The sequence below is a fragment of the Lichenostomus cassidix genome, chromosome 15 (assembly GCF_008360975.1).
Source record: "Lichenostomus cassidix isolate B80296 chromosome 15, HeHo_3.0, whole genome shotgun sequence".
Lineage (NCBI taxonomy): Eukaryota > Metazoa > Chordata > Aves > Passeriformes > Meliphagidae > Lichenostomus > Lichenostomus cassidix.
In genome coordinates this window covers 6911459-6931503 of record NC_139496.1, presented here as the reverse complement: position 1 = coordinate 6931503, position 20045 = coordinate 6911459, and the positions used below count along the sequence as shown (strand labels likewise).

Here is a 20045-nt window from a genome sequence, read left to right as displayed (position 1 = left end):
GTGTCTTTTTTCGTTGCTGCTCCGCGCAGGGCGCACAGCCCTCAGCGCTGCCCGCGCCACACAAAGGACCCGCCCGCCCCGCCAGGCCCGCGCCGCTGAGGGCGGGCGCCTAGCGCGTCGCTATTGGCGGAGCGGGGTGACAGTCATGGGAATGCACCAATGGCGACCGGGATTTCAAATCGCTGACAGCGGACGCCGCGAACGCCATTGGCTGAGCGCTCGCGGGGTCCCGCCCCCGGGGAGCGGAGGGGCCCAGCGCAGGCGTTCAAAGATGGCGGCGGCGCGGAGTGCGGGACGGCGATCGTGAGCTGGCCGGACTCGCCCCCAGCCGCAGCCCCGGCACCGGAGCGGCGGGGCCGCCGGGGATGGCCCAGGTGGGTGCGGGCCCCGCGGGGCGACGGGCAGGGCGGGCCTGCGCGGGCACCAGCCACTCCGCCCCACAGGCCGCGGCGCCAGCGGGCCCGCCGCGCTCCTGCCGCCTGCCTGGCGCGGCCCCGGGCGCGGAGCCCAGAGGAGCCTCTCTCTCCCGAGCACCGGCAGCCCAGCGCTGGAGCCCTGAGGCGCTGCCCTGCCCGGCGGGTGCTGCCGTGCGGCGCTTCCCCTGCGCCCGGCCTCAGCGGCCTCTGCTCAGAGCTGCACTGTTTTGTTTGGTTGGGGGGTTTTCTTTGGCTGTTTTGTTTTTTTGTTGGTGTTTTCTTTTGGTGTTTTTGCTTTTTTTTTTTCGCCTCCCGCCCACCCCCAGCCACCTCCCTGTTCGCCGGGCCGTGGGTTTGTGTCGAGGGTGGTGGGAGGGAAGGAAAGGCCGTGTCTGTGGCCTCACAGCTCCTGCTCCGGGCGATGGGGAGGGTCGCTCCGGCAGTCCCACCCCGTGCCTGTGCCCTGTATGTCTGGGCAGAGGGGCACGGCGGGTTCTGCCGCCCGCAGCCCTTCGTACAGCGGACAGCAGTGTCTGGGCTCCTAGCAAAGTTAGCAACCAAAGGCACTAACCTGTGTGCGGCCGCTCAGGGACTTGTCTAGTTCTGGTGCGTTGAAGATGATGTGCTGTGTGTGTCTCTCTCAGGGTTCTTCATGTGTTCTTTCTGTTAGTAGCAAGTTGCCTCGTTCAGCCTCTGAAAGGTTAATTCTCCCAGCTTTTTTTGCCCTTTTTTTGGTTGGAAACGGTTTGTTCTTTTGTACCTCCTTTTCTTAGGCTTCGGGTTTATCTGCAAAGTTTGTTTCTCCGCTGAGACCTGAATATCCAGGCGTTGCTCGACCATAAACTGGAATTTGGTGAACCCGTTCAATTTCTTTATTCCGTTAGGTTACAAGCTAGAGGTCTTGGAATTAGATCTTTTTTTTTTTTTTTCGTCATTTGAGAAGTTGTTCTGTCTGTTTAGGTAGTTAAACTTAAGAGTTCCTATTTTTAATTCTGGATGAGGAGTTGGGTTGCTAGGTTTTTTCGGCAGCTCCTTTTGATTATCAGGATGGTTTGCTTTTTAGAGAAGGGGAAGGGAATTTGGTTCCTTAAGTCTGTTGTTTTTCTTTACAAGTAACAGGCTTACATGTGATGTGAAAGAATTTTTTTTTCTCCTTCTTAGGCTCTGATTTTCACCATTTTTGTAAGTCAGTTTCTTGTCTTACACAATTAATCAAAAATGTAATAAATTCATAAATTCAGCACCAGAGTTACCATTTGGGGCTGGAGGATGAGGAGGAGGTCTTTGTATTTGGTTAGCAAATAAGGAGAGTTTGCTCTGACCCACTCTTCCTTTTTGGGTCCACTGAATGTGAAGTAAGAAGTCTCTGACATGGTTTCTTTCTAAAAGTAGTTTTTTGAAGAGAGAATCTGTGGTATGCTGGTCCTTACTGCAGCTACAGGTATTTGTAAAGAAAATAAGTTCTTTATTAAACTCATTCCTACACTGCTGTCCTGCTGTAAGCGAAGGGAATTTTTGTGTTTGGGCAATGCTGGTTATAAATTTTAAGATTCTGTTTTTTCCCTGCCTTGAAAAAACATACCCTTTTCGCTGTGTATGTCTCTCCTATCTCTTTCCTGTCTGAATGTGGGAATGGGCAGTGATACTTAATAAACAGAGAAGTAGTTTTGGTTTTTTCCTTTCTGCCTTCAAAGTACATCTGTAAGACAACCAGGCTAAGATTACTCTGCTTTTGTTGGGACCTATGCAGTTGCTCCATTACATTTATATGTCCCCCCTGTATCTGTATTGATTGTACTTTGTGACATGAATCTTTTTAAAAATTATCAGTAGAGTAAGAGTAAGGCGTTAAAAATATGGAAATCCCATGTATTGGTGATGTGCAGAATGTGAGCTGTGCACTCATGTTTTCAGTGTTTTGTACTGCCTGGTGCAGCTGCCAATGGTGTTCTGTCTCTCTGGAAGGAAGCCTTATGGAAACTGTTAATGAAACTTGGTGTAGTGTTTGGAGAATAAAATCTGGTTTTTCGGGACAATTTAATTAAGGATGACAATAGGCAAACTGACGTAACCTGGTATGCTGATCCTGTTTGTGTGTGGCAGTTATGTTCCCTTATCTAAGGCCTGTTTGGCTGTTGGTAACCCACAGGCTCATCTAACTCATCCTTTTGTGTTTCCTCCCTTCTGTCTGGCTTTTGAAATACCTGATAGCTCAGTGGTTTTGTTGTTATTAAATAAAGGGCATATTGTAATGTCAGCTGGCAGGGAACTAGGTGGGAATTGGACCTGTGTAACTCTGCTTCTGCCTTGCTTTTTGTACCTTATGAGCAGGTATTGTAGCCCAGTGTAACTGTAGAGCTAATGTTGCCTGTAATCAAAAGAGAAAGAAACGCTGGCAACACTGTTAGAACAGTAGCAAGCACACCTTTATTTGGAAGCTTCCAGGTGTCCCAATGGTGATGGGCGCACCTGGCACTGGATTTCTGCAATTATAAGGTTAATTAAGTAGCATATCTAACTGGTACATCCAATAGGAGGTTCAGTTGCCCCAGTAACCCACCTCTGGGTCAGCCCCTTGGAGTTGGTCCAAGGGTTCTCTGCCCCACTTCTTATTATGTCTTATTGTAGGTCCTCTGCTTAGAATAAGACTAAACGATATTTCAGGAATGTGTTTAGAAGGTCAGCTTATTCTCCTAAAATCTAAGAGAAAGGGTAGGAAAAGTACTAGAGTTAGTTAAGGAGTTGTATAACAATATAGTAGTCTACAGAGCTATGAATATATGAAAGATGTATAAAAAGCAAAAATCTTTTTGTCATCACTACCAGACTGTTATCTATCCCAAGGGATGTGACAGGTTCATGGCTAGAAATGGAAAAGCTCTTTTAAACCCACTTGGTCTAGTGCTTTTCCTGACCACAGTGTGTGTCCTGAGCAGCAGACAATCACTGGCAGTGATTTGCTATTCATCGTTCAGCTATTCATCGTTTCACAGCCAGCAAGAAAGGGAAGACAACAAGAATTTGTTACCAATGCTTGAATGGAATAACAAGACATCTTTCCTGTAAAGAGCAGAGGTGTTTGTATCAGTAAACAACCAAAGCTGGGCAGGTAAAAGTTCCTATGTTTTGACATTGGTGGTGTTAAAATACACTTTAGAATGGAAGCAGGACATGTATCAGGGGTCTGGAAATGGCATTCATGATCGTGTCTGATGCCTTGTCAAAAATAAGTCTCTCTAGTTGGACCAGGTAGCTCCTCGAACAGAAGGGAAGGTTTTGCTCTTTCAAATTCTAGAATGCTGATTTCAGTATTACATTTCTGTGTGAATTACTTCTGCTTGCTCTTTTCAAGAGTCTTTAGAAGACTCTTTAAGGTGGAAAAATTAGGTGACTTAGGCATTTAGTTTCCAGTTTCTGAACTCATGCTGTGACTTTTGATTCTTTTGTTTAGAATTACCAATTAAGACACTAATGACTTACTTTGGAGAACTTAATAATTGGTCATGAAGATGAGGAGTTTATTGGACAAATGTATTTCTAGGGGTGTTCTCTGCAACATTCTATGTTTCAAAATCTGTTGAAAGATGCAAATACTGCTCATTGCTGAGCTCATTGTATGGTCATCTTGTAGGATGGAATGGATTTAAATATATAGAACTGCTTGTCTTAGTAGTGAATGAGCCATTTTTCAGTCTGAAAACTAATGTGTTGGTATCCGAGAGGATGGGATTATTTTAGAGTTCTTATCAGTCTTTTTCCTTAGTAATTTGATAATGCGTGTCAAACTCAGCACGTTGGATGCGTCACAATTTTGAGTTTGTTTAAAAAAAAAATACCACACATCATGAACTCCTCTGCTGCCCCAGCTAAACTTGCTTTGTTGCCGAATTAGAGTTTGCTCTGTTACATATTATGCTTCCTTCCACCTTCCAGGTAGGTAACTTTTGTTACAGTATGTTGCTAAATTTTAATTGATCCCAGTCTAACTTCTGATTCCCAGCTTCCTGCCTTACCCCAGTTGGTGTTTGGACATTGCTGTTGGTTTGTTCTGCCTGGGCAGGTGTAGAGATACATGAGAGAATTGTGCTTGCTTTCTCTAAGTCCCTCATGACAACCCAGACCTTCTGCCCTGCTGTTCCACGGTAACAGAAAGATCTTGGAGCTTGTCTTTCCAGAATCCTTGGGTAGACTTTCTCTGCCACCTAGGAGCTCTTTGAACAGAACAGATGAAGCCAGCTGGCTGGCTAGGGCAGAGGGACAGTGCTTCATTTCTGGCTTGTAGGAAGCCTAGTTCAGGCTGGCATGGAGGGACTTTGAGAAACCAAAATAAGAAGGTAAGAAATGATGCTTCCTTTCCTCAGGTGCTTGTGGTCCTGCACAGATGACAAAAGTATAATTGAAGAAGCCATTACAGACATGGTAGAAAGAGCCCACCTAAAGTGAAAAGTAAACCCTGAACAAATACTCCTCATCCCCCTGTAAAATTTCTGGGTTAAATTCCCTAAAACATTGGCTTCTAAATATCTTCCAAAATTATTTTGTGCTTTAATGCTGTATATGTGGACCTGTATTCCTTGGGCATAATGAATAAATAGTTCCATAATAGTGCAAAATACAAGATTGAATGTCTAATATCTGATTATCTAGAGAGTAATTTCCTGTGAGATTTCAAAAATAGCTGGTAACTTAAACTTTGAAAAGCCATGACAATAGTCTTTAAAATCTTGTTGGTTTTGCAGATTGTCTTAAACTGTAAGCTAATTATCCTTTCTGCTGTGTGGGTAAGTATGGCTTGAATACCAGGTTGTTTCAAATTATGGGAGAGCCTCCCCAAAACGCTCAGTTTTCAGTCTGTCATGCATAATGCCCTGCCTGCTAACCAAGCAGAGATAGTCAACTAATCATAAAGGCAACTGTGTTAGCAAATTCTTACGCTGGTGTACAGCTCAAGCAGTAAAACCACTCTAGTTTCAGCCTCATTCAAAATGGTATCTGGGTACCCTGCTTCTCTCACTGAGAAAGTGTCACTCTTCTACTTGAAATTTATGCTGGAAGGAGTGACATGTTTTCTTTCTGCCTGGGATACTATTTCCATTTCTTTCCTGTGACAGTTTTTCTTTTTTTGTTTTGTTTCCTCTTGTAGGTTGAAAGAAGAAAAGGAGACCAGCTTGTCCAGTGAAGATGCAGTCTTAGTCTTCAGCTATTTAAGCTGAATGCATTGTGATTTCCAATAATTGAGACAGTGATTCTGAAAGCTGTCTACATTAATGAAAAGAACAATGTAGTCAGCTTAACTGAATCATCAGTGTTGCATATTGAATAGAACATGATAAACCAATCCTGATGGACTTATGCATGTTAGGAATATAGAGCTAAACACTTACTAAAGCATTGTTTCTTTTAAAACAGTAATTTTAAAAATGGAGAACTATGAAAATGTACCACCCCTCCCTAAAGAACCTGCAAGAGAAATGAATGTGGAGAATCACACTTGTCCCCCACCTCTGCCGCCCAACGAACAGCCTCCACCACCTCCCCTGCAAACGTCCAGTGACGCAGAGGTAATGGACGTTGGCTCTGGTGGTGATGGACAGTCAGATACCCCTGCTGGGGACACGCACAGTCTCTGCAGAACACAGCTGCTCACAAAGGGATCTGCCTGCTACAAAAGTCGTCTTATCATAGACCCCAACAGTAGTGACCAAAGCCCGAGAACTGCTCGTCATGCACCGTCAGTTCGGAAGTTCACCCCAGATCTTAAGTTACTGAAGGACGTGAAGATTAGCGTTAGCTTTACAGAAAGCTGCAAAAGCAAAGATAGGAAAGTTCTGTACACTGGAGTTGAGCAGGATTATAAGGCAGATACAGAGTTTGGTATTAATAATGTCAACGGGGATTTGCATGTTTGTCCTTTTGGTGGTAGTAATGGTAAAGCTGTAGGGATAGGGGGTGAAAGTGATGACAAGAAGGATGATGAAAATGATATTGATCAGGAAAAGAGAGTGGAATTTGCAGTTCTGGATGAGCTAGAAGACTTTACCGACAATTTGATGGAAATAGATGAAGAAGGAGGAGGGTTCACATCTAAAGCAATCGTTCAAAGAGATAAAGTGGATGAAGAAACCTTGAATTTCTCATATGAGGTAAGTAAATCCATAGGTTTTTGCTGGGTAAGAGGTTTCCAAGTGGCTAGAAAAAAATGTGCAAAGAAACAATCTCTTCTAGAAGTGTGCAGTACCAAAACCACAGAATTTTCAGAGACAGAGCTTTGACTGGGAACTTCTGTAAACTCTTTTGGTCAAACTTCTGAGTTGTGTGGCAGCTTCTATAGTTTTCTGTAAAAACGGCATTTAAAAGTCTTCTCACACAATTGCAGTTCGTTTTATCATTTAGATTCTAGTTCTCACAAACTTATTTTCTTATTTTTCAGTCTTTTTACTGGAATCATTGGAAATTTCTAATTTCTCTCTGTGTGGAAGTGCATATCAAAAATGTCTGCTTTCTCTTTGCAAGGGAAAAGGGAGGTTGGTAGACCCAGAAGGATAGTGTCTGATGAAGTCTCTTTCAGGATGACTTTGATAATGATGTGGATGCTCTGCTGGAAGAGGGTCTTCGAGCACCCAAAACAAGGAGACTAGATAATGAGAAATATGGTGGTGAAAGTGATCACCAGTCTGATGGAGAGACAAGTGTGCAGCCAATGATGACCAAAATTAAAACTGTACTGAAGAGTAAGTTAATGTGCATTTAATAACTGTAGATCCTGTGTATGGCTTGTATCTGTAGAACAAAAGAATATCAACAAGCAAGGTGTGGGATAGCAATTCTTGTGAAATCATTAATATGTTGGAGAATTTTATTGTTTGGAGGCTTTTTACTGTGGAATATGATTTTTTCACATGCATAAACAGTGAAGTTGATTTTTGCTTTTGATCTGTTGTTTTTAATAAGAATATGTTTTAGGGTGTGGATTTGTGAAAAATAATGAAGAATGTTACCTCAGTGGTGGGGAGGTGAACAAGGGTGATTTGGGGTTTTGTCTCTGGTCATTCTGGCCTTTTTCCTGCTTCAGTTACATAACTTCTGCTGTTGAAGTTACCCCACGTGAGGTCTCTATGTATGCAATCTAGGTTAAAAATAATAACTAGAAAAGTCAGTGGTTTACATTTATCCAATTTCATTGTGTAAGTGTTAGAAGCTACTAATTAGAGTTGAGAACACAAACCCATCCAGAAGAATGTAACTGAAAATACTCTGAATTAAAATTTAAGCTCATCCTAGAGGAGTATTTTACAGCGTCACTATATTCTGAAATAAAAAACCAAATAACTTTTCGCTCCAAAATTGTGTAGTAACAGAGGATTGCCAGGAAGCACAGATGAATGGTCTCTGATTCGTGATTTTGAGAGACATGAGACCTTGGCTTAGAGATGAGCTCTTTGCTGGCTATTTGGGTCTGTGGGTCTGGTGGTGTATCAATGTAAATTTATTCCTCAGTGTCAAGTGGAAAATTTTCAATGGAAAATGAAGTCGTTCCTGAAGCAAGTATGACTTTTCCAGTAAATACAGTGGTGCTTGTGAGACAAAAAGACAAAAGAGAATTCAATGATGAAACAAACAGATCAGTCTATATAAAAATTACTCCTACTATTACCTTTAATTGAGAACATCATGGACTCTGTAATTTTGTAGGATTTAGTCTGTGTTAAAAGCATATATCTTGTTATTAAAACAACATCTCTCTATAAACCATTTTTAATTTTGTTTCAGTGCCATTTTGTTCTTTGGGACAGAAAAAGCAATAAATGAAAACCTGGCTTCTATTTCTCTTCTTCTAAGCAGTCTATCCAAGTTTAAAGCTATTATTTGCTTTAAAGGTCGTGGCCGCCCTCCTACAGAACCTTTGCCAGATGGATGGATCATGACATTCCATAACTCGGGCATTCCTGTATATCTGCACAGAGAATCTAGAGTTGTTACCTGGTCTAGACCTTATTTTTTGGGAACAGGAAGCATAAGGGTGAGAGCTGTCAATTACTTAAATACTTATTAAGATTTAATAAATTAGATATGTTTCTACAGGCAGTTGAATATTTTTCTACTTTGGCAGGCTTGTTTCCAGTGTTCAAATTAAGATCCTTGAAAAATTCTTTTGTTTCTGAAAATCTGACATGATTTTTCTTAGGTGCTTTGTTTTTCTGTTTGGACAGGTGAAGTCAATGAGATTATCATGTTTGGTGCCTTCACTTTTCTAGTATGGTTGCAAAATCTGGGTTTTATTCCACCATGAAATATATAGAGGAATCATTTATTTGTAGCTATAAACTAGTCTGAGCTTTGGCTTATAGTCCGCATTTGCAGAAATAAGGATATGACATTCGTGAACCCAGGGAGTCTGCAGAAATTGGATTTAATGCTGTGGGCTTACACCCCAAGAAAGCTCAGTGGATGTTACGAAAGCATGTAGTATTTGCATATAGCTGAATGGAGTGTAGGTTGGATCTGAACCAGCAGGTTTGTGTCAGTGTTACACAGTGTGAAGATCCCACAGGAGTGGTGCTGCTTAGCTCTTGCGTAGAATGACTTTGCTGACCAAAGAGGAGCTTGAGCCTAGACTGAATAAAAGTAGTTTCTGTCTTGGTTGCATCTTTTGAGTTTGAATCTTGCTTTTGGTGACCTTGAGATGCTGAAACCTTCTGTATTATTTTATATTTGCAGAAACATGATCCTCCCCTTAGTAGCATTCCCTGCTTTCATTACAAAAAAATGAAGGAAAATGAGGAAAGGGAACAAAACAATGACATAACCCCAAATGGGGAAGTATCACCTGTAAAGCACCTAGATAAATCCTCAGAACTGGACTGCCAAACAGAAGAACCAGATTCCACTGCTGCTGATTCTGGGCCTTTAGATGACAAAGACCCCTCTGGGGGAGATGCAGCACAAGGAGCTTTGGGACAAGTTAAGGCCAAAGTTGAAGTATGTAAAGATGAATCTGTAGGTATGTATGGGAAGTGGAGTCTTTTCTTGATTTTAGTTGGGTAATGGCATTTGGGAAGTTTTATTCCAGACTTGGCTACTGCATTATAATCTTGCCTGAGATCAAGTGGTCAGTTATCTGTCTGCATGGTCTTTCTCATGTGCAGAGATCTGGAGAAATAAATCCAGTATTAGAAATTCATTTTGATTTTAAGAGGAAGAGAAACATAAAAGTGAAGAATTTTACTGAAGCCCCCAGAGTCCACATGGAAAAGTTTTACACAAAAAGCAAACATTTTGGTAGTTTAGTCCTGTAGACTTTATCTCAATTGAAGAATGAGTTATGTCAATGTGTTCATTTGCTGTTGTCAAACGTGTTCATGTGTCTTCTTCAAACAGGCTTTTCTATGCAATCTCTGTATTGGCTGTATTGTATCTATTTTCAGGATGATCTCGTAATATAAATGGTATAGTCTAAACTATATTTCTGTATTTGTACATGTCTAGCAGACTAAGTCATGCAAATATAATTGCAGTTATACAAAGGGTTGTGATGCTTTGTAATTTTATTTATGCAAGTGTGATAGCCTTTACACAAAAAGCTGTCTGAAGACATTGTGCCAAAATCATCACCTAGCAGAGACGAGCTTGGAGAGAAAGCTCATGTGTTACTTATCACATCTGCATACCTGAGAGTCCCATCCATGTAAATTCCTGCTGCTTAGAATATTGATATGGATCATCAGCTGCCATTTGTCTTTGTAGTGCTCAGACATAAAACGTGTCCTTGTCATTACATGTGTCATGTCCAGTCCAAAAACCCTGCCAAAAGATGTTAAACTCCATCAATATTTAGCAGCAAAATTCAAGCCAGTAATCACTTATTTTTCTACATGAAGTTCACCTGTCTATCTCTCTCTTTAAATAGGATCTGTTCTGTATTACTGAAAAAGATTCTGAGTGATCAAGTATAAGCGTGGCTTGCATTTGGAATTCCTTGTGGAAGGAAACAAAACCAGCAGCTTGCTTTTGTTTGTTTACATCTGTGGATGCTACTCTTTACTTTTGCTGATTATATCTGCAGAATATCCTATAAAGGAGAAGCAGCTGTACTACAAAGGGGCAATCTTTTAGTACTCTGTGTGTGAACTTAATGTGTTAAATTCTGCATAGAGGCTGCAGATACTTGTGGAGTTCATGGAGCATCACTGTACAGTTTCATGGTACACTGCAGAATAAATAGGCAGCAACAGTTGGGTTTGGTTTCAGGGAACTGAGGCTGAAAACATAACTACTGAAATCACTGTGTACCTTGTATCAGGTAAAGAGAAGTTGAATCGATGTTGAAGCAGAACAATTACTGGTGTTTTGTTGCAAATTGTGTTGGGTATTAATGCTGGTTAGGGATTAGTAAAATCTTTGAGTGACAGTAAAATGGTGTTTTGTTTTATTTTGTTTCCTGTTTTGCACAGATGCATTTGATCCTATAAAAGGAAAACTTAAAATTACTTCTGTTAGTCCAAAACAGCATCTTAACCTTTTGCTTCTAGTCTAAGAAAGTAATTGTAGCACATTTGAAACAGTGGAAATAGAGAACTTAATGCTTGTTCAGTGGTAGAGCAGAGAGAGTAACTTGATTGTGTTTCTCAGATCTGGAAGATTTTAGACGCTATCTTGAAAAGCGTTTTGACTTCGAACAAGTGACTGTAAAAAAATTCCGGACCTGGGCCGAGCGACGCCAGTTCAACCGGGAGATGAAGCGGAAGCAAGCAGAGTCTGAGCGACCCATCCTGCCTGCCAACCAGAAACTCATCACCCTGTCTGTGCAGGATGCACCTATAAAGAAAGGTTAGCTGATCTACCTATAGTTCAGATAGTCTGTATCAAACACTAATTGAAATTCTAAGCTTGACTGAAAACAAAAAAAATCCTGCAATAAGCCCACTTCATTCCTGAGTGAGTCTGGTTTCCAGATTTGAGGTCTACATGCCTGTTGCGGTGTGACTCTTCTAATGCGTGTTTAGGAGCAAATTAGAGCATTTCTGATTCATGTTAGCTGCCAAAAATGCTGTGTGTAGGGGTCCAGAGGCCATGAGACTGTGAACATTGAACATAGAATGTTTGGTTTAGCTCATAATTGGTGCACTTCCAGTTGTTGACATAAATTTCTCAGACTTGCATCTCAATACTTTTTCAATGAAGCTGGACTTGGAGGTCTTAATTACCTGTGTCTGGTTTAACAGCAGTGCATTTAATTTGAGCAAACACTTACCTCTTGGAACTGTCATTTATGTATTGATTTATTTGTAGCAGAAATTATCTTTCAAAGACTGGAACTGATTAGCTTCTTTCCTTCTTGACTTTTTTTGCAGAGTTCGTTATTAATCCCAATGGGAAGTCTGAAGTTTGCATCTTGCATGAATATATGCAACGAGTCCTAAAGGTTCGCCCTGTTTACAATTTCTTTGAATGTGGTAAGTCTGTTTTCTTAACTACATTCTGGTTTTGGTGCTTAAGCAAGAATCCAGAAATGTTGCATATATGGAAAATATGACTAGAATCAAGTTAATATGGGGGTGGCGTTTTTTCCCAAAGTGGTATAATGTGTGTTCCATTAATTCTTTCTTTTGCTGTTTGTTTGGGGGTTTTTTTGAGGGTACCTTATAATTATTCAGAATTATGCTATTCTTGCATATGTGTTACCTAATGCAACTGAATTTTCCATATCAGAATGTGTAGCTCTTGTATTCGCACCAGGATGCAAAAACTTTGGAATTAATATTTGAATTCTGGCAGATTACCAGTGATCTCTTTAAATCTGTAAGTTCTTTATTTCAAAGAATGAAGTATATGGTTCTAAGTCTGTTAATGGAAAACTCTGTTAGTTAACCACTTTTTCCATCTTGATGAAGAATAAACAATTTTCATCCCTCTTAAGTTGAAATTAAGAAGAAAACAAATCTTAATAGTGGTGATACTTTGTGTACGTTGGGAGTTCTGAAAAGCTTTCTTTTCTTTCCTCCTCCACTTCCAGAGAACCCAAGTGAACCTTTTGGAGCCTCAGTGATTATTGATGGAGTAACTTATGGGGCAGGAACTGCCAGCAGCAAAAAACTTGCCAAGAATAAAGCTGGTAATGTTTTTTTCTTTCTTAGTACCAACTGCTGAATTGTTTCTCTTTGCTTTCTGTACCATTCTGGGATTCTGAGGGCCACAGTGACACAGTTCAGGGGGTTGGCTGTAAGAACTAGAGGGTAATAACACCTCTTTAATTTTGGGTCTCAAAGGCTCTATGTCACTTCTAAAATGAGACTGAAATATTTGGGTTTTTTTCCTTTTGTAGGTACTTGTAAAAAGTAGTGTCCTCTTATTTTAATTAGTTACTAGACTTTAATTATCAAGGTGAACAAGTAGAACTTTTTTCCCCTTGAAAAGTGTGAGTCAGTAAATTTCTTACCAGAAAAAAATGCCTGTCAATTTCTAGAGACGTTTTTGTTTAAAATAAACCTAATCAAGATGTTTAATCACTTCCTACAGCTCGAGCTACACTGGAAATCCTTATTCCCGACTTTGTTAAACAGACCTCTGAGGAGAAGCCCAAAGACAGTCAAGAACTTGAGGTACTGAGCTCATGCTTCCTGGCTGTTGTAATTTGAGTTTGTTTTTAAAACATTGCACGTTTAATATCAGAAACGTTACTGAAAATTAGTAAGAAGTGCAAAATTCTTCGTTTAGAGCAAGTCTATGGCAAAGGAAACCCTTTTCCATTGGAACAGATCAGAAAATATCAGAATATTGAGTAGTGTAAGATTGGTGTTAAAATTTATTTGCAAATGTATGATTAGGTGTGACAGTTCTAATGATGTTGGTTTTAAACCATTATGGATTTAAAAACACCTTTTAAATATTAAGCACAGAAGAGCAACAGAAGTTGTTTGATGTAGCAGAGGAGAAATTAGGGCTAAGGACAGTATTAGGGCTTTACTTGCACCAAGCACAATAACCCTTTTCAATTCCTTTGTAGTATTTTAACCATATCAGTATTGAGGACTCACGGGTATATGAACTCACCAGTAAAGCTGGACTCTTGTCTCCATATCAGATTCTCCATGAGTGCCTTAAAAGGTAAGGCTGGGGACTGACCTGGTTAATGCTCAGTCCTCTTGAATTCATGTTTGCTATTTATGCCTCTTTGGAGATCAGGATGTAGTTTTTGGACAAATGTGTTTTGTTTTCTTTCATACAGGCTCGGTTTTGCGTTCAACTCAAGTTACTGATCTAAAAAAACCTCTTTGTTACTTAATGTCTTGACATTTGTTATTAATATATCTAATTTCACTGCAACGACTGTCAAAGATAGCTGTAACCACTTTAGTTGTTTGTAGTTTTACTTAATGTGTGATCTTGATTGTGTTTGTGCTTAAGAAACCACGGAATGGGTGATACATCCATAAAGTTTGAAGTGATTCCTGGGAAAAATCAGAAGAGTGAATATGTCATGACTTGTGGCAAGCACACAGTGCGAGGCTGGTGTAAGTACAGTTGTTGGTGTGACCTCTGGATTTCTTCCTCTCTTCCCATTCTCCTTTGCTTATTATTCTCCATGCTCCTTATTCAGCCACTGAGCTTGTCGTGTGCTTATCTTGCTCCTCTCAGGTATCTCAGTTTTGACTAACACAAGTGAATATTTGTGGCTGTCTCATTACATAATGTGCTGGTATTGACACACTTCCATGGTTGTTTTTACAGGCAAAAATAAAAGAGTGGGGAAGCAATTGGCTTCTCAGAAAATCCTTCAGCTGCTGCATCCACATGTGAAAAACTGGGGCTCTCTCTTGCGAATGTATGGCAGAGAGAATAGCAAACTGGTTAAACAGGTGAGCATGGTTTTGTTTGATTATAATCTACTCTGTGACTGGAGTTTTCCTTTTGGATTTTTCTGGATTTATAAATTTAGTTACAACAAGGCTTTAAGGTACCTAGATTTCATTGACAGTAATAGTTGTGTTGATCTTGCATCTTCCAGGTCAAAATTAAAGAACCTATTTAATATTTAATATTTAACTAACTCATGGAAATAGATGTTACTACTTAAGGAACTACAACTAACTACAGACTAAATTACAGAAGTACTACAGACTAAAAACTTTGCTCCATGTACATTAATTTTTTTTCATAAAAATATTTGATCAATTGTTGCTTATATGGTTGTATTGAATAGGAAACCTCTGATAGAAGTGTGATAGAACTTCAGCAGTATGCCAAAAAGAACAAGCCAAATCTGCACATCCTGAACAAGTTACAGGAAGAAATGAAAAAACTGGCACAGGAAAGAGTGAGTATATATTCTTATGTATTTACAAACAGCATGAATGCCATGGGTCACATGTACCAGTGATATTTTTTTTTAAGAGAGCTCTTCAAAACTTGACTGAAAGTCTACTTCTAGAGAGATTTTCACCCTCTTTTTTAAACTGGCTTATAACTTGATTGTACCTACTTCTGTACATTTATTTTAACATTAGCCCCAGTTAGCCTTTTGCAACAATTGACACAAGTTAGGCTAAAATCGTTCAGAATTTTAACTGAACTGACTTATGATTCTATTCTCTTTATGACTGTGTGGTGGGGGTTGTTTCATATTTTTTTTAGGAGGAAACCCGTAAGAAACCCAAGATGACAGTAGTGGAATCAGCTCAACCTGGTAGTGAACCTCTCTGTACTGTTGATGTGTAATGAGACAATGTGCAAGTGGGAGCAATAACACAAATGGAGGAACTAGATTTTCAACAATTATTTAAAAATTGTTTGCTGCAGAATGCAAGATAACTTTTAAAATCCAAGCTGCTTCAGTTATGCATTGTTCTTTTTGCATCATCAGGGCAATATTACTTTTTCCTAGTTTCTTTTTCTTTGGGTTTTTTTTTCCTTGTTTAATACCTCTGAGATATGTACATTTAAAGAATTGATCATAAAGATCTCTACTGGGGCAAATGCACAGAGGACAGGCATGTTCACACAGGATAAAACCAATCAAGCACTTTTTCCTGGAAAGCCATCCATGTTGTTTGAAATGGATGTATTTTAAGTAAGAAATTCAGAATATCTATGTACAGGTTGAAGCTGATATTATATATATACACATTCATATATATGTATATATAAAAGAAATATATGTACATCTTCTTGTATGAACATGCCTAAGACTATTTTTGTGAAAAGTTTTGTTGCATTTCAGCACATAATAATATGCACTGATAAGACACTTTGGTGATAAATACAGGAAAGTGATGAGCAATGTTTCTAATGCCATAGGATTAGGCCAGTAACGCTGTTTCTTTTTTTTTTTATTTCTCATCTCCTGCCAGGCTTACTTATTTGAGATTACAGGATGCAGATTTTGTTATTACTTGAAAAGAACAAGAATACCTGGTAGTGTTAAGAGTAACAGGTTGGATAATCCAGAATTACTGGGGTTTATTTTAAATGAAAGATCCTGTGTTAGTTTACAGATCAGTTGAACAGGAAAAATATGGCCCCACTTACATTATTTAAATAAACACTGTAATTTGAAAGGCTGTTTTCAAAGCTTGGAGCCAAAATGCAGCTGATGATGGTTGATAGTCTGAAAATATTTTGCCAATGACTTTCCACTCCCTTTTCCCAGCAATAAAACAATTTCTCATTTGTTTGGTGTCAGACTGCATCTGACTTGATCAATTAAGTCTTAATTAATTTGCACCATAAAAGCAAAGAATTTAGAAAAAACACAACCCTACAGTCTGACTGCAGCAATTTAGTTTTTGTTTTTACTTTTTTAATTACATTTTTAGTTTTTAAAGAAAATGTGTAACTTCTGCAATGAAAGTTAGAATGTAGATTTGGAATATGACATAGAGTTAATAAGTAGAACGAGACCATAACCAGTTATACTCATGAATAAGAAAATGACAAATATGCAACTACTCTAAAATACAATCCTGGTTAACAGGCAGTACTCACTGTGTCATCTGAGGCTTTCTTAAGCCAAACACAGAAGAAATAGTGTGGCTGTGTGAAAGCACTGCTTTGTGGGTTTTGTTCTTCATACGGGCTTCACTGGGTGACTGCAGCAAGTCTTCTCTTGCAACCATTTTTTGGTTTGGTCTTAAAGAAGAGAGCGAAAACCAAGCTAGTGGGTGAGCTGCAGTGGTTTATCCAGGAGCTGCACTGCTCCATTTTTACACTCCTCCTCCTCCTGTTGGGAGGGAAAGGTCAGTTCCCTGCACCTGCTGCAGCTCCTGGTACTTACCTAGGCAGGGATCTGGGGGCTTGAGGGTCTTTTTGGTTTTGTTTTGTTTTTATTCTGATTTTGGTGTGGTTTTGTTTTTTAATTTACCATGTTACATAGAGAGTGCTGCAGTATATTGAATTTAGTGCCTACTGGATTTTAAAAATGTTGGCATCAGTATTGTAAGACCTCCTTTTAACATCATGTTACTTTGGAAATACGTGGATTTTAATTTATATTTCAAACTAATGTTTTCTAATGTATTGCATATAATGTTTGAGGTTAAACAGGAGGAGTCATGGAGTCTTACCTGTTTCTGTGTAAATGATATGCTTGGAGGTCTCTGCAAATACGAATCCACCCATTTTTTTTATTATTATATTTAGCTTTTTAGTTCCATGAGTTGTAATCCTGTTACAACAGGATACGGGTAGTTGGAAGATGATATATAAACTATTATTTAAAGAAGTGGCCTGTCTTAAAAAAAAAAGAAAAAAACCACAAAAAAACACTGCCTCTGCTTTTTTTTGTATAGCTTTAATAAATCTCCATCTTTTGAAGGTTATATAATATTGGTGCAGTAGTGACAAGCAGTGATTGCTGCTTGTCTCTTTTTGTTTTTATTGGGACTTTGTTTGTTTTCATAAAGACAGGGCTTATATCTTCTATGCCTAAATGTATTACTCTTAGATAGGTTTTACTTCAGCTTGTGTTTTCAGCAGAAAATCTGTACTTGGATGGCACTGTAAAAGACAAATCACCCTTGTAGATCTTTTTATTTTTCTGAAATCAGAATGTCAATGCATTTGCAGGTCACCTGCAGAATATCCATAGATGCCTCACTTACCAATTTGTTTTCATTAATTTTAAAGAGGATTGCTGTATTACCTCAGTCTGCCACTATCAGAATCACAAGGTGACCATTGCCCTTAATTAAAACATCCAGAGATTTCATTGTGAACCAAAGCCTAGAACGTATATTATGCATTCTAAACATAAACAAACAAAAAAAGATGGTATTAGACCTTGCTGCAGCCTTTAACTGGAGAGATGTCCAGAAAATAGCGCAATAACTGCTGGAACAAACAACGTAACTGCTGTTTATGTCATTGTGAAGTATTCTTGTGTTTTAATGTTTACTATTGTTTGGAGTGTAACAGTCTTGCATTTGCACATAAGCACGAGCTGCTGTGATAGAAGATAGATCATTGCATTAACTTCAGCTTCTGCATGAACACTTACAGTGTGATTCAAGATGTATCCTAAACTTGTCTTGTAACTCTTGTGTGTTTTCTAGGTAATCAGCTGTAAAGGTTTAGATCTGATTGTATGAATGCATAAAACTGCTGCTTTTGTCACTGATACTTGTTATTTATCCCTTCTATATCCAGGGGAAGATGGGTATTTTTATAGGGATGGAGTGTATTTTTAAGAACTGTTCCATCCTTTGGGGATTAGACAGTTTTTGCTTTGCATATTATGTGCTTTTCGACAAAAGTGTGGTATATTGACTTTAAGGATTAAATTCGTGTGCATTCAAATCTTCATGGTACTGACGGAAAATTTACTGTGACTTCCAGTGACTAGTCAGATGCTACCTACTGAAACACTAGTCATCAGCTTTTTTAAACATATTTATTAGACAAAACTGATGAATTAGTTGGGTACTCAGAAGTTTGGAAAGACTATTATGCATAAACTTAACTGTTGTATGTAAACTTCCATTCTCCTGTGATGCTGTTAGGCTTTATACAAATATATTTGTAACGTCCAAGTATTTAAAAGCATCATGATTATCTTACTAATTCCCTAAACTGTACTTTGGTTCTGGAGTGAAATTCAGGAAGTGATAACCTCCTAACTTTCTGTGAGAAGAAATGTGAAGTGCAAGAAGCCATGCTGTTATTAACCAAATAAAATTATCAATGACAGTATTTCAATGTGTATCTGAGAAAGTGGGAAAACAAAACAAAATTCATCCTTATTGCCCCAGCAGGTAACCATGGTTGCTGTTTAAGTTGTGTTGGGTGCAGTTGCTTAGTGCCAGTGCTAAATTGGTACAACTATAAAGCCTCATTTTCACTGAGCCTCTGCTTGCTTTTTTTTCTGCACAATCATGTAATCCTCTGTGTTCAGTCTTTGAGTACTACATGTGTATTTTTCAGACAATTAGTTTCAAGCAATAAAGTTTGATATTATAAAATGTGCCAGTGTGATCAGTATTATGATAGCTTAAGCATATCTGGAGAAAGGAACTCTTATTCCTCAGGTCCTGTAGGTATTTTTAAAGGGAAAATAGAGCAGTAGAGGATCATTGGTTATGGAAATACTGAATCACTTTTTTGGTGAGGAACTGAATGTTTACATGCTTAAACACTTAGATGGAAATTAAGTTGCATTCTTTTTTTGAATTGGGATTTGTATTTTTACTTAACATCATTTAAGGTTGGAAGTGTTACAACCCAAAGTGCTGGTTTTGGTAAGTGCTGCCACTGGAAAGGAGGGGTATCAGCACAACTGTGGGCTGTAGTAGAATTTTTTTGTTATTAGGCCATACACAGTGTGTATCAGAAGAACGTTCAATAACTTGAGATTCAAGATGGTTATTCCTTCTACCAGTGTTACTATCTGTTCTGTAGCATGGATCACAGTCCTTTAATGATAGCTGCTGAGCATCTGCCTGCAGTGTGAATCCTAACTGGTGAGCACCTTGTGCAAGGGTGCAAGTCTCAGCCAGGTTTGTCTTCACCCCCAGTAGATGTGCAGTGTAAGGTGCTGGTGTCTGTACAGTTAATTTCTGGCTGTCAGTTTTTAGTGGTGAGGGCCTGGCTCAAGCAAAGTCACCTCAGCTTTTGTAGTGTGTTTTAGGAAACTTAAAGCCTTTATTGTCTTGTCCGTGATGCTATAGTCTGAGAATTGGACTGCCTTCATTAAACTGAATTTGTTACTTCCTAGTGAAGATTCAGCAAGTAAAGGATTTATGGAAGGGTTAAGGTTGCTACTTCTTTACTTGCTTACTAAAAAAACACGGCACAGCTTGGATAGGGGGCAGAGCTGAATGAGGTACTGACAGGTCCAGGTCCCTGTAACACGATGACCTGCTCTGGGAACTGTGTCTATATGTGTATCTGTATATAGGCAGGAGGAGAAAAGCAGGATTTGGCCCAATAGTATGTAATATCCTGTCCCTGGAAGTGTTCAAGACCAGGTTTGATGTGGTTCTGAACAACCTGGTTGAGTGTAAGGTGTCCCTGCCCATGGCAGAGGGGTGGCTGTGAAATAATCATCAAGGTCCCTTCCAACACAAACCCTTCTGCAATTCTGTGTTAATGAAATTTAATTCAAATTAGCATGATGAAATAACTTGGAAACCTCGGAAC

At 39.3% G+C, this 20045-nt stretch overlaps 1 protein-coding gene across 1 annotated transcript; it reads left to right on the top strand.

Moving 5' to 3' along the window:
• Positions 1 to 219: 219 nt before the first annotated feature.
• DGCR8 (DGCR8 microprocessor complex subunit) lies at positions 220 to 18868 on the top strand. The gene is made up of 14 exons (XM_085075787.1): positions 220 to 374; positions 5560 to 6559; positions 6985 to 7147; positions 8294 to 8436; positions 9135 to 9417; positions 11046 to 11243; positions 11768 to 11869; positions 12430 to 12528; positions 12933 to 13015; positions 13420 to 13520; positions 13821 to 13927; positions 14145 to 14272; positions 14617 to 14730; positions 15048 to 18868. The coding sequence occupies exons 2-14, from the start codon at positions 5837 to 5839 to the stop codon at positions 15129 to 15131; spliced, it is 2328 nt and encodes a 775-aa protein (XP_084931913.1). The 5' UTR covers positions 220 to 374; positions 5560 to 5836; the 3' UTR covers positions 15132 to 18868.
• The last annotated feature ends 1177 nt before the right edge of the window (positions 18869 to 20045 follow it).

Bases quoted from the DNA above. Each gene is read 5' to 3' on its own strand.
- DGCR8 (XM_085075787.1), top strand. From the start codon at position 5,837: ATGGAGAACTATGAAAATGTACCACCCCTCCCTAAAGAACCTGCAAGA. The intron at 11,244-11,767 runs GTTAGCTGATCT...CTTTTTTTGCAG, and splicing joins GGATGCACCTATAAAGAAAG to AGTTCGTTATTAATCCCAAT. The intron at 11,870-12,429 runs GTAAGTCTGTTT...CTCCACTTCCAG, and splicing joins TTACAATTTCTTTGAATGTG to AGAACCCAAGTGAACCTTTT.